The sequence below is a fragment of the Drosophila kikkawai genome, chromosome 3L (assembly GCF_030179895.1).
Source record: "Drosophila kikkawai strain 14028-0561.14 chromosome 3L, DkikHiC1v2, whole genome shotgun sequence".
NCBI classification, from domain to species: domain Eukaryota; kingdom Metazoa; phylum Arthropoda; class Insecta; order Diptera; family Drosophilidae; genus Drosophila; species Drosophila kikkawai.
This window is the reverse complement of record NC_091730.1, coordinates 4,510,713-4,524,547: the sequence shown is the minus strand read 5'-3', so window position 1 is coordinate 4,524,547 and position 13,835 is coordinate 4,510,713. Positions and strand designations below refer to the sequence as shown.

The window sequence follows — 13,835 nt, the reverse complement described above, 5'->3', positions numbered from 1 at the left end:
AAATATAATTAAAAGTTTTAAAAATATAAAAAAAATATATAATACACTAAAAGTTTTCAAAAATATTTAAAAAATAAAATTCAAGCTTTAAAAAATATTTTAAAAATATATTTAGAGCTCACAAAAAAGTTATTATAAAAACTAGACTTTATGAAGCCCTAAAACAGCTTTAAAAAAAATTTTAAAAATAGTATTTACCTGCTTTTAAGACAACTTTCCATATATAAAATCATATATAGCCCCGGTAAAACAATATCTCTGCAAAAGCACCATTGCATGACAACCAAAATGGTGTACAATTTCCATTCAACACCTTCGTGAGCAGGCCAGATTAGTTTACTTAAAAAATAAAAGGAAAAAAACTAGTGTTAAAAACTCAAATTCATGGCTTACATTCACTTTTCCACAAACGAGTCGTTTTCGTCCACGTGCCCCCTAGCAAGAGTGTGTTAAAAGTTATTTGCCAAAATCGCATTAAATTTAATATAATTTTGTGATTATCGCCTTTCCAGCATCATTATCATTATCGCCATCATTTGCCTTTGAATGCTACATCACGTTCGCCGCGCATTGTTGAATAATGAATATCTGTCATGACAATTGTCAGTCTCTCTCTCTGTGGGTGACATGGAAATTTAGCTGCAGCAATTTTCCCTCCTTCACTGGGTGTTGTAAATCAAATTTGCGACAGTTTTCCTCATTTCCTGCACACGCAAAACAAATGAAAAAAAAAATATATATAAGTGTAAGAGAGAGAGGCAGGAAAAACACACATAAAAATCGTAACGAAATCATTAGCAGTTCATAAACAAAGCAAATTTATTATAATTTGCATACTTAAGTTGATTGCGTGATTTGTTTTTTATGGTTTCAGAGACTTGATTGGCCAGGAAAATGTGTGGGATTTCTTGCTAACTTAAATAATTAGATAACAGAGATTTTAAATTGATTTAAACAATGTTGTAGAGTTTAAAATGGTTGGAGAGATTTTTTCAGGATTTTATTTAACATTTTAATGGCTGGATTAAAGGCACTTTGCCTTTTCTTTATTTTAATTTTCTTAAAAATGTATTTCTTAATTGTTTTCTCTAGTTTTTAATACAAAGTTGAGCTTTTCTGCTTTTTAAATCCCCAACAGAATATCTTAAAGCAACTTCAAGCTGTTTGGTGTCATTCACAAGATGCCCTCGCTCACAGAATGAGACATTTTTCACACTTTTATATTAATGCATGCATGCCAGACAACTAGTTTAGTGTCAACATTGTATGAGTAATGAGGCTTAAGAGAGACGCAGCTTCCAGGAGGAGTAAAAAAGATATAGGATATATAGGGAGGGTTAGCTCTCAGGCGGAAGAAGATGGAGTCTTCTGTTACTAAAGCCAGCAGCAGCCTTTACAGAGTCAGAAATAAGTAGAAACTCAAAATAAAAATATTTAAAAAATTGTTTCAATTGCTAAAAACATTGTATTTAATTTTATGTAATTTTTGTGCTTAGTTGCTATCATATTTTTCACTCAACAGAAACTTATTTTAAAAAATTTTCTCATTAACATTTTAAATCTTTAAAAAATAGCGACTTGTAAATTAAGTAGAACTCATTATAAAAAATTTTTTAAAATGTTAAGTAATTGAAAAATATTTTAAAATATGGTCAAGGCTTTGTGTTTAATTTTAAATATTTTTAAAAGCTTTGTTTGCTATATTTTTCTCTTAATAGAAATTTATCTCAGAAAAGTTGATCTCATTAATATTTTAAATATGCAAAAAATAGTTTATTAGACTTGCAATTTTGTATTTATTTCCTTTTTTATTTTGTTAAAATTATTAAAATTCGATAAAATTTTTATTAAATTTCAATCAGACTTCAAAACCTTTCTAATCCCAATTTTTCACAAGTGTAATCCAATTGGTTTTTGCCTGGCCTGCAGGCTCTACTCCTTACTCCCTCCTCCTTCCTCCTTGCTCCTTGCATGTGTAATCAACATTAAACCGTATTTTGTAATCAAGCCACACATACGCACATGCACTGGCAGAAAATGTTTGCCATCTCAGCAGCAGCAGCAGCAGCAGGCGGAAGTAAAATGAAGGCGGCAAAGGACAAGCAGGTGTCGTCCTTTTTTTACCTTTCCTTTTTCTTTTTTTTTTTTCTTCCGACAAGAAAAACTGCAACTCATGCAAGATGCTGTGGATAGAGGGGACCAAAAGCGGAGACAGAGAGCAAACACATTATAAAATCTATACACGCTCTAAGCGCACTTTTAACCCATTAACGCCCCCACAAAGGCGAGTCTCAGTTCAGTTTTCCAGGCTATAGTTGTTGCTGCTGGGCTTAATGTTTGCCTGATGACGTGGCGGTAAAGTTTTGTCCAAATCTGTAAGACACTGAAAGAAAATTAGAAGAGTAAATAATAAGAAATTCTTTTAAAAAATCTAAAAATATTTTTTAAAGCTAATAAAATATATAAAAAATATAATTCATGAATAAAAAAATTAAAAATTCATGTTAAACTATTTTTTTTAACCAAATTTAAAATATTTTATATTTTTAATATAATAGATATATTACTTTGAAATAATTTACCAGCAAATAAAATGTATAAAAGCTTTGAAATAATTTAAATATATTTTTAATTTATGTTATATATTTTTTCCCCTTTTTTTTTCTCTCTGTGCACCCCTTTACTCTCTAATACTCGCAAACTCTCCCTGTATTTGCTGTTCTTTCCTGAAGAAATAGTGTCAACTTGCGTTGGCGGCATTTTAATGCAAGCAGAGAGAGGGAGAGGCACCCCTGTCTCTCCTCTCCATTTCCATTTCCTTACACATTTTCCGACCCTTTTTGGGGGTAGCCACCCCCCGAGTATTAACACCTCTGTGCCCCGTGCCCCCTTGGGCTGCTGTGTGTCTGCATTGTCTATTGTTTCCTGCATTTTTTGTTGTCCTGTGCTGTTCTATTTTCATTTTCTATTTTTTTTTATGTACGAACAAAACGTTTTATCGTCTGTGCATAATAAATTGTGTCTAAGCTGCGTGGCTTTTCTTACTTTCTTACATTTTATGCAATATATAAGTATATATTTATATATATATTTTTTTGGCTATGAAGTTATTGACATGTGGCAGCAAGTATATTTTCCAAGACACTGAATCCAAAAAGCCTCTATTTTTGTTACTTTTTTCACATTAGCCACACTTGGCTTCACTAGGTTTTCTTTTTCTGTTTTTTTTTTTTTTTTTTTTGTATTTTTTTTTTAGGTAACTGATGTCGTTATGCAATTTATAAGGATATATGTAAGCTAGACTGCAGTCTTTTCTTGTGTAACAGCTGCTCTATGTCAGTGGCTCTCAAACTTTGGTCCCCCCGTCACCACAAAAATCGCACAAAAGCATGCTACAATATTTCCCCATCATTTTTGCTGTTTGCAAAACTTTGAGCATATTTTTTCTTATATTTTTTTTTTTGACTGTCTCTTCTTTTGTAATTATTTTAAAAGCGCAACTTGTGCACGTAACGACATTTGCGGCAACCTAAAAAAAAAAAAATCACAAAGAAAAGCCGGAGAAGTCAGCGATTGCCATTTTAAGGGAACATAAACAAAGGCATTCTGCTAAAGTTGTTCAGCAAAAAAGGAAAACTTGGTTTGAGGCAAGTGCGTGACTTTGTGCTGGATGCTGCTTTTGCAGGGAAAAACTTAAGGAACAGTGGGCCAAGCAAAAGGGAAATGGGAAAGCCCCCCAGAAACTTAATTAGATAAATTCCTTTTAATGATTCATGAATTTCGTGGAATGTTGAACAAATTTTCATTCATTGAAATTATTATTTGAGGAGAAAAACATCTCCTCCTTTTCCTGGGTAAATGCACTTTTTACACACAAAGCCTGTCTTTTTTTTAATATCTCGTAAAGAACCTGCACCTAGAGAAACTTTTTCGGCGACGTTTGCTGTCTGCGCCAGCTCAAGTGGAGTATTCCCTTTCTCTGGTTATCCCCTTCTGAATATTATTTCTCATCCCTTTTTTGTTGGCTGCCAAGTTGCACCCTAAACCAGGCCAAACACTTAGACACAGAGCTACCCATTCCACCCACTTATCAAACTTCATATTTACAAACTTCAACCAGAAATATAGAGTGAGAAAAATGAAATATATACACTCTGAGAAAATGTATAATAAAGTTAGAAATATAAAGAGGCAAATAAATATTAAAATATATAAAATAAAGGTCAAATTTAGCAACAAGAAGTTGGATAAAAATATTTTAGAAAATTATAATCTAGGTGAAAATGCTAATTTCATATTTTTTCTCTGTACTTGCCTTATATTTCCTAAAGTCAAGTGCACTATGAACTCTAAAAATCCTAGAGCTAGAGCTCGAAGTTCGGAGTCTACACAAAAAAAACTTCCGGCGCCGCGGGCCATTAGCTGAAGACCCTAGAGGCCACTTCAAGGCACAGCAGAGAGAGAGAGCTAAGAGAGAGATGGGTAGAGGAAAACACACTCAAAAGAAAGAGATAGACAGAAATAGTAGTGAAAAGACAGCGAAAAGTCAGCGACTTGATAATGATAATGAGTGAAAACGTAGATTATCCCAGCTAGAAATGCTCCCCAATGATTGTTATGCAAAGGAGCGAAAGGCAAATTAAATTGCTCGAAAACCCCTTTTGAACATATTTTGTGCATTTAAAATATGCGTAAATGGGAGGAGATGTCCTAGGAGGAGGAGGAGAAGGTGCACCCAGTCAAGTTGAAGCTAAAGTGCAGACTGAAGTTGTCTTGAACAAATGAAATCCTCGAGAGTCTGCCAAGTTAACAGACAGTCAGGGTCTAAGTACAAGGAAGAGCAGCAACTTCTTCTCATTATAATTCATTATTATAGCCAAATTCAAGGCTCAAGTAGACGAACTTGCAATTTGTATTATTATTTTCCCTGCTAAACATTTTCCTAATTACTTTTCTCCCCCTCTCCTGTCACAATTTTGAATGATTTGCACTTGTCTTTCCACTCCTCACATTTAACACTCAATTACACTTTCGGGAATTTTCAATAATCATTTTCCATAACATTTCATCTTTGATTCTATAAGAATGATTCGCAATTTCTCTGACAAATTTTTTGTACAAATTGTTTCTGCAATATATTTCGCATTTTTATTATGATTATCAACCAGGCAGCGCATTTCGTATTTATGAGTTTTAAATTAAATGCAATCTCGAGGATTGTTCCCTTTGGCTCCTCAAATATTTATTGATTTTTGCCAAAGCAAAAAAAAAAAGGTAGGAAAGAGGCCAAAAAGGGCTCTTCTTCCTTTCTTATTTGTTATGGCAAAAGGATAAGTTTCTGCCAGAGGCCTCTGACAATTTTTTGCAAAACGATTTAGTGGCCAAAGGGAAAATTGTACAGGAAAAGTTCGCCTTATTTGAGCCTTCAATTTGGCCATGTCCTGGCGCAATGTTTGGCTTAAATATTTTATTTGCCAAAAGGATGATATTCCTTTTTCTGCCCCAACAAATGTTGCGTGTTCAATTGACAGGAATTGAATGAAGTTTTTGGGGATATAAAAATAGTATAAGACGAAGATTGAATGCTCTAAAAATATATTATATTTAAGGTCTTTTTATTACTTTTAATTTTGAGTTTAAATTTTGTATAAATTTTCTATTTAAAAACATATTTTTCCTGTAAACATTTCCCCTCACTTTTCTTAGTTACCCATTTTATTTTGTAGAGCATCTTAGAAGCCAAGAAATACATATATTTTGCGCCTTTTTATTGTCAAGTTTTTGAACCTTCTCCAAGATGTTGTCACCAAATCCGAATAAACTCCTCCTAAACCCCCTTGCATATATACAAATATATAGCCAACGGGCCTGTCTGATTGTCTGGAACTCCAGAAGTGCCCTGCTCTTCCTTCTCCTGCAAAATATCCGGCAAAAGTGTTAACTTGTTTGGCCAAGATTTACAAGTCGCCGTCGTCTCCTTCAAGTCGATTTCGTTTTCTCACCTTTTCCAATGGAGAGACCGACCCCGAGGCCTTGCAAACTCAAACTCGAATTTAGATTCAGCTGACAAAAGCATAAATCGGTTTCTGGCAACTGACTTAAGCTCTAAGTCACTCACTTTGATGTGCAAAGAAGGAAATATATATAAAAGGTTTTGTTGTAATTTTCAATTTCTGTCAGAAAGAATCAGCTCTAGATAAAGAGCCAGCAGACAGGACAGGAGGACACCTTGGGAAAACCACTTAACCGCACTTAATGCCACAAACAATTTTACAATTTCAACTCAACTGTCTGCCGTCTGCTGGGTCCTTCGACTCGTCCCCTTCCCCAAAAAAATTCCCCACTTAAGTGCCTCGGTACATGGCTCTTTTTGCAGTCATTAAAGTTAATTGTGTATTCCTACAAGTGTAGGGAATTGTGCGGAAAACTGAGACAAGGAACAGGAATAGTGCAGAGAAAGAAAATTTGTGTATTAAATTGTGGCTATAAATATTTGGTGTATATAAAAGTAATATTTTTTAAATACAATATAACTAATAAAATGAATTTTCATAACCTAAAACATTTTTTAAATATTTTTAAATGCTATTTAAATAGAGTTTACTAAGTTATTCTATGTCTTAATGAATTTTGTTGTAAATTTAATTAACATTTTAATTATTTATAATATTTAAAACACCTTAAACATTTATTAAAAATATTAATACATTTAATTAATATTTTCCTCCCAATAAAATGAATTTCCATAACTTAATAAAATTTTAAAATATTTTTAAATGTCATTTAAATATAATTTTCCAGGTTATTCTATTTCTTAATGGTTTCTTTAAGACTTTGGTGTACATTTTATTAATATTTTATTATTTTTAATATTTCAAACACCTCAAACATTTATTAAAAATATGAATAATAATATTAATACCTTTAATAAATATTTTCCCATGTGCAACCACACATTCTTTCCCTCTAAATTTAACATTTTTGCGGCTTTCGCTCCAAAAAACCTGACTTCCCTTAAATCCTTCGATTCCATAAATTAACGCATGCCTCTCATTCCCTTAAAAAATATTTTTAATTAATAATAAGTTTTAAGTACGTTGGCAGGGCTACGCACACCTTAGATTTTCCCCACCTCAACTTTCATGTAATTCAATGCCTTTGCCTTTTCCTCTTGTTAATATAGTTTTTCTTGTTGTTGTTGTTGTTCTAGGGCGTCTGTCTCATTTTCATTCTATGTGTGTGTTGTTTTTGTTGTTGTTGTTGTTGCTCTCAGCGTCGTCGTCTATTAATTAAATTAAAAAGTTCACAGCCATCGTTGTCGTCAGCGCGAATGAGTGCTCAGCCTGTGCTCCCCTTTCCAAGCTCCAACTCTCATCAACTCATCAGCATGCCAACTATGCAAAAAAAATAATAAAGAAAAAATGGAAAATGGGAAAATGGAAAAAGGGAAATTATAATAAAATTGAGAACAAGGGAATATCTTAAAATGGTTGTGTGATTCTTAATTTTTGAGAAGCTGGAAAGTTAGTTTGTTGGAATATTAGTGTGTTATCAAGGAGATAAAGAAGTAATTTATATATATTAAATTATATTATATTAAAAAATAAATAAATAATTAAGGCAGGAATTTCTAAGGTATATATCAAAAGCCATTACCTTAAAAAACAAAAAACCTCACAGATCTTAACTTTAAACTTGAGATTTACAAAAGAAATTTTAAAATTAAATCTTTATTTAGCCTTAAGCTTAAAATTTAAAGAATTTTAGTTTAAGAAATTAGAGAATTATATTTTTATGTAATTTTACACCTTTCAAGCTAGGCCTCTCTTTAAGTACATTTTGGCAAAAGTTTAAAATCAACAAAAAATATTTGTATTTTAAACCTAAATTAACCAATTAAATATTTATAAATTTCTGTTTTAAAAATAAATCAACTTTGGCCTGGGTTACATTTTATGGCAGCATGATTTCAGAAAAAAAAAAATGTAATTGCTTTTAAAAACACAAAATTACTTCATTAAAAATTTATAAACTAATCATAATAATAAAGTAGCTTTTAATTTATATTTTCAACTACAAAAAACTGTACATTTTACAGCATCTTGTTCTCTCTCAATTTAACATTCCATTGTCTTGTTGTACATATATTTTTTTTCTGTTGCTCTGAAATATGCAAATCATTTAAACAATTAACCAACCCGTCTGGCCAACTGATTCAATTGAACTCTCGTCGGCAGACTGATCAACCGAGAACTCTTTGCCCCTTTTGGCTGCAGTAGTTTAAAGTTAAGTTCAATGCTCGATGCCAGTTTGGTTTTACGTTTTTTCTACCCTTGTTTCCCTGTTTTTTTTGTATATATATTTTTTTTACATTCCCTCCAACAATTATGCATTATTTACAAAAGTTAATTGCCGTCGCGCAACAGCATTGTTCAACAAGGACCACGCCCCCTGTAGGAGGGCAATTAACAACATTATTGACTCTGTTCAGCAGATTGGTTGAAAAAGGGAGCCCGAGGGTGGAGAGGAGTACCCGCAGCGGCACTTTGAAATGCTAATGAAATTGCCTTTTAAAGCAGAGCAAAAAGATATACAGAAGCAGCTGAAAAATGTCCAAGCAGCAGTCCTGTGGCTCTCCCTTTTTTTTTTCCTGCTCTTAATTGATAAATTGATTAAATTGCAGAAATGCCTTAATTGCGCATGACCACATCCCAGTCACACACACACACACACATACACTCTTGAAATTTAACATTTAATTTGACTGCTGCCGACTTTTCCTGTGGAAAATGGCATTTGGCATTTTCATTGTCCCCGCCAAAGCTCTCCGCTAATGCGTTGTATTTTGTGAGAATTTGAAGTGTGTGTCACATCAGCAGCTCCTGGTTTCAATTGGATTTGGCTTTGTCTGCAGGACTACGAACTGTTGGCCAATTTGAAGGATAATTTACTGATTTTGTCTATTGTCTGGGATGACTTCAGTTGGTTACATTTTTGGTCAGCAAAAGGTTTAAGTTTGGGTTTATAAGGTTAAAGAAGATTTTATACTTGAACAGAGACAAGTTTTGGGGAAGGTGTATATAGTTTTTGGTAGGATTTTCTTGTTTCTTGAAATAGAATTCATAAATTTACAGGATTTTGCAGGATTTTTAAGTAAAATTCTTCTTTAAATGTAAGTTTTACATATGTTATTAACAGAAAGGCTTATAACAACCTTTATTTCGAGTACAAAAATATGAAACGTGGGCCAAAATTAATTTAAAAATTTAAAATTAAATTTAAAAAATTATTTTATTTGTATTTCTAATATTTTTCCCAGTGTTTTTATTTTCTGTTTTATATATATTCTAGTTTCCTTCTTTCCTTCTCAATTATCCACCCATCCTAAAACCAAAAAACAAAACTTATCGCATAAAACATTTGAAAATTCCTTTCGCCTTAACCATTTGATTACCCACTTCGCTCGTCATAATCATCAAACATATACCCTTTCGATCCTGTTTTATGGTCTATATCTATGCCTGGCAATCCTTTGCCAGCTCAACACTTTTGCAGTTTCAAAGTTTTTGGGTACTTTTTTGGGTGTTTTTAGTACCCGTTAAGACCTTAGAAAAGAATTCCTTGTGCCCAGCGGGGTAATAGGTTTCTCTGTCTATCTCTTTCTATCAAAAATTGGTTCCTAGACGTGACATGTGTCCCGTCTCTTTCTGCAGATCCTTGCAAATTTATTGCATTTACTGGAGGAAGTTCTATCCACATTTTTTTTTGTTCTTTGCTCCTGGCCTTTTCCTTTTGTGGCTTTGCTTTGATTTAATTTTGCCACTGTTGTTGTCTCTCTCGGTTGAATTTCAACCCGTCTCTTTCTCTGTGGGAGCTCCCTGCAATTTGTGAGCTTTGTTCAATTGGCTTTTCTGTTGTCCTGCCAATGTCCGAGAGCTGCGAGTGGGTTCGAGCTGCGAGTTCCGTGTTCTCGCCTTGTCCTGTCACTCATGCGTCAGCGGTATTTGCTTGGGTGTTGGCTCTTAAATCACTTGGGGGGGGGGTTTTGAAAAACGTAAAGAAGTTTTTAAAGTTTTTTATACCGAGACTATTGGTTATATTCTTGAGTTTTCTGGAAAGCTTTTCCTGAAGAGGTACTTGGGAAAAGGGGGATTTATGCTTAAAGTTGGCCAAATAAATAATTTAACAAGAAAGGAAGCTAACTTCGGCACGCCGAAGTTTGTATACCCTTGCAGATTGGTTTTTATGTTTATATTATAGATTTAAATGCTGAAAACACTTACAAAAACAGAGTTTCATTACATTTTACCTATACTTATTATGTTTACAGTTTGACAGTTACAGTTTTACATTCCCAGCTTTACATTTTCTCTACATTTACAGATCGTTTATATGGCAGCTGTATGATATAGTTGTCCGATTTTTATGAAATTTATACCAAAATTCTAGAATAATAAAAAAAGCTTATATCTCAGAGTAGATAAACATACGATGAAAAACAACGAAGCTATAATTTTTTTCCTATTTATTTCTCGATCGTTCCTATGGCAGCTATATGATGTAGTCGGCCGATTTGCATAAATTTTTTACCAAAATTCAGAAATAATATAAAATGGCCATATCTAAAAAATGGAGCAAAAATTTTGAAAAACAGCAAAGTTATAAATTTTTTTCTAGAAATGTATCGTACATTTGTATGGCAGCTATATGATATAGTCGTCCGATCCGGCCCGTTCCGACATATATAGCAGTGAGAGTATATAGAAGACTATATGCAAAGTTTCATTCAGATAGCTTTAAAACTGAGGGACTAGTTTGCGTAGAAACAGACAGACAGACAGACGGACAGACGGACAGACGGACAGACGGACAGACGGACAGACGGACATGGCTAGATCGACTCGGCTGTTGATGCTGATCAAGAATATATATACTTTATAGGGTCGGAAACGTCTCCTTCACTGCGTTGCAAACTTCTGACTGAAATTATAATACCCTGCAAGGGTATAAAAATAAGTAAATATAACAAAAGATGCATATTTCTTAAGATATTTCTCTATTTGTTACATTTCTTCTTGGTGAAAATATAATCTTAATATTTTGACCACATCTGTTACACATATCTGTGCGACTCCCTGAAAGAAAACCCAGCCAAACTCCCTTTTGGTTTGTAGTTTATGTTCAACATATTTTATTGATTACATTTCCAACTCCAAGCTCCAACTCTAACCACTTTTCCGGCGTGTTTTGGCACAACTTTATGAGATTTTCTCTCTCCTAAAGCTCTTTTTTGGGGGGCAGTTCGCATTGCAATAGGGATCCCCCAGTTGACTTGGCAAATAAATTGCTTATTTGTAGCGACAATTTGCGGTAATTTGTGATTTGTGGTGGTGACATCATCCTTTCTGCGGAGGGTGGAATCCTCTCCCCCAAGGATTCCATATTTACAGAGGCTATTAATTAAACATATTTGCCGCTTTGACGGGTGGAATATGGCCTGCTGCCAGATGATGACCATCAGTTTGAGTGAAGGAAATGCCGAAAAATATTAAAGGAGAGTCCTGGGATTAGAATCCTGCCTCACTCTGCTTGATTACAATTTATTGAGTGACTTTTGCCAGGGCAAATCCTTGGCTCCTTTTTCGTTACTTCCCTTTTTTGTTGGCTGCGCCTTTGCCACGCCCACTTGTATGCATATCGTTAGCAAATTGCAGGCTCACCAGGACACCCGAAAAAAAAAAGGATTTCCATGTGAGTGTGTGTGTGTGCGGTAAGCTAATATCCAACCAATTTCCGTTTGGCTCTTTTCCGCGTTTTTTCGAAGGATACTACAGACCAGGTAAAGTCCTGGCCTTCTGCTGCGGGTTCTGCCTTTTGTGTTTCCGCTTTGGAAATTGGAAGACCACCGCCGTGTACCGCCTCTCCCATGTCCTTGCCGTGATTTCCCTCGCCGGTTTTCGCTGCTGAACCTGCTGCCATATAAATTTGTACAAGAGCTTAGGCAATTTTTTGCGCCTTTTGTTTGCCTCTGTCGTTGTCGCTTTGCCTCATTTGCATATTCGGCACATTCGGAATACCCTCGAAATGTTTACTTGAACACCCTCTAAAACCCCTGACCATCCTTTGTAGCCGTTCCTTTCCTTATTGGAGCCGTGTTTGTCTATATTTTCAGAGGCTTAGTCGTGTTTAAAGGGTTTTATTTAGGGGAAAAGTGACAGAAATATGATTAAAATTAAGGGGACACTGTGAATTTACATTTTCTTTATTTATAAATAATAAATAAAGGAGAATTTTCACCTAGAAAATATTTTGGGGAATTTAATAACAATTTAAGTTAAATTTAACAATTTTTAAAGGGTTTTGTTTAGAGGAAAAGAGACAGAAATACAAATAAAATTAAAGGAACCTTTGAACTTACATTTTCTTTCATTTAAAATAATTAGAAAAATAAAAATATTATTCCATAAATTATTTAGGGTAATTTTATAACAAATTGATTTAAATTAATACATTAATTATTATTTAAAAATATGTTATACAAAATATTTAAATTTCTATAAAATTATTATTATATGAAGTAAATTTTTTTTGCCTTCTGTGGATTTTCTTGGCTTTTCTTAAAAGCATAATCCTTCATAGAACCTATAAACTTACCTTCTAAAATGTTATTTTCCTACCAAAATAATATTTCTAATTATATTTCAATATAAATTACATTTCAAATTATTTTTCCTGTGTGCAAAATTAATTTTATAAGCTGACCACTTCGGCTTAGAGTTTTCCCTTGAGCGAAAATGTAAACATTTCTATTCAAAAGTCAAAGACTTTGAGGAGAAGGAGAACCACAATTCTGCGGTTTCTCAGCCGCAGGCCACAAAAGAGCTTGGCATATTGACCCGAAAAAAGGGGGCGTGTGCTGACCAGTAGGTGGGCGTTGATTGGCATCCGAAAAACCGAACCTTTTCCGAAGCCAAACTGTCAAAGCGGAGAGAAAACTGTAAAGTGAAGTGGCAGCCACTTGAACGTTTATGGTTATTGACATCTCAATGGCTTGGCCATGTAATTAAATTAGAGTAGAGAGACAGAGAAACTTGAACTAAACTGGATTTTCCCTTTTGTTTTTTGCAGCCATTTCCCGCGAAGATGGCGACGAATCGACGCATCACCATCACCACCATCATCACCACCGAGGAGGACATGGCGGGCATCACAACCACGGTAACAAAGTTCCATACAACGGCTACAATTCGGAGGAATACTTGGACAGGCTAGAACCGAATGGCAATATACCCGCTGACAAGACAAATTGCAGATATGGAGGTGAGTTTTGATAAGAGAAATTTATTAAAAATAAGTTGAAGGAATAAAATTGTAGTACAGAATTAGTTAAATAATATTTTTGGCAAGCAAAGGTAAAGGTTATGTGTAGGCTTTCACTTATACATTCTTCCAACTATCTTGTAAATATTTTATATATTTTATTTGATTAAATTTTCTCTTAAACTTCAAGTTTTACTTGAATTTTCGCACAATTTAAGCCCCGAAAAAGACTCATTCATAAGGCTTTTGCGTAATTTATCGCCCGCTTGTGCTATAATCTCTCATTTAAGCTGGCCTCCTCTTTCCGCTGGCAGAACTAATTTAATGATAACATGCCAGCAGCGACTCCTCCATCTCCAATCTCTTAGATTTTCCTTGGGACTGACTACTGGCAATAATTTATGCCTCCATCTTGTGTGAGCAGCGTGTCTAATTATGGAAGCAAGTTCCATTTTCCGAGCTTTTCCCTTGTCATCCTAGTGCATCTGGGGAATTGCCTTGCCTTCGATCTCGCA

The 13,835-nt window shown here is 34.1% G+C and overlaps 1 protein-coding gene across 7 annotated transcripts in view; it reads left to right on the top strand.

The window, feature by feature from the left end:
• Nucleotides 1–13,835, top strand: part of Eip63E (cyclin dependent kinase Eip63E) — a 122,287-nt gene that overhangs the window by 76,489 nt on the left and 31,963 nt on the right. For all 7 annotated transcript variants that reach the window (XM_070285171.1, XM_041777269.2, XM_070285172.1 and 4 more), the window contains one exon: nt 13,129–13,320. In XM_070285171.1, coding sequence (XP_070141272.1) covers nt 13,129–13,320 — 192 coding nt within the window. The remainder of the gene's footprint in view (nt 1–13,128; nt 13,321–13,835) is intronic.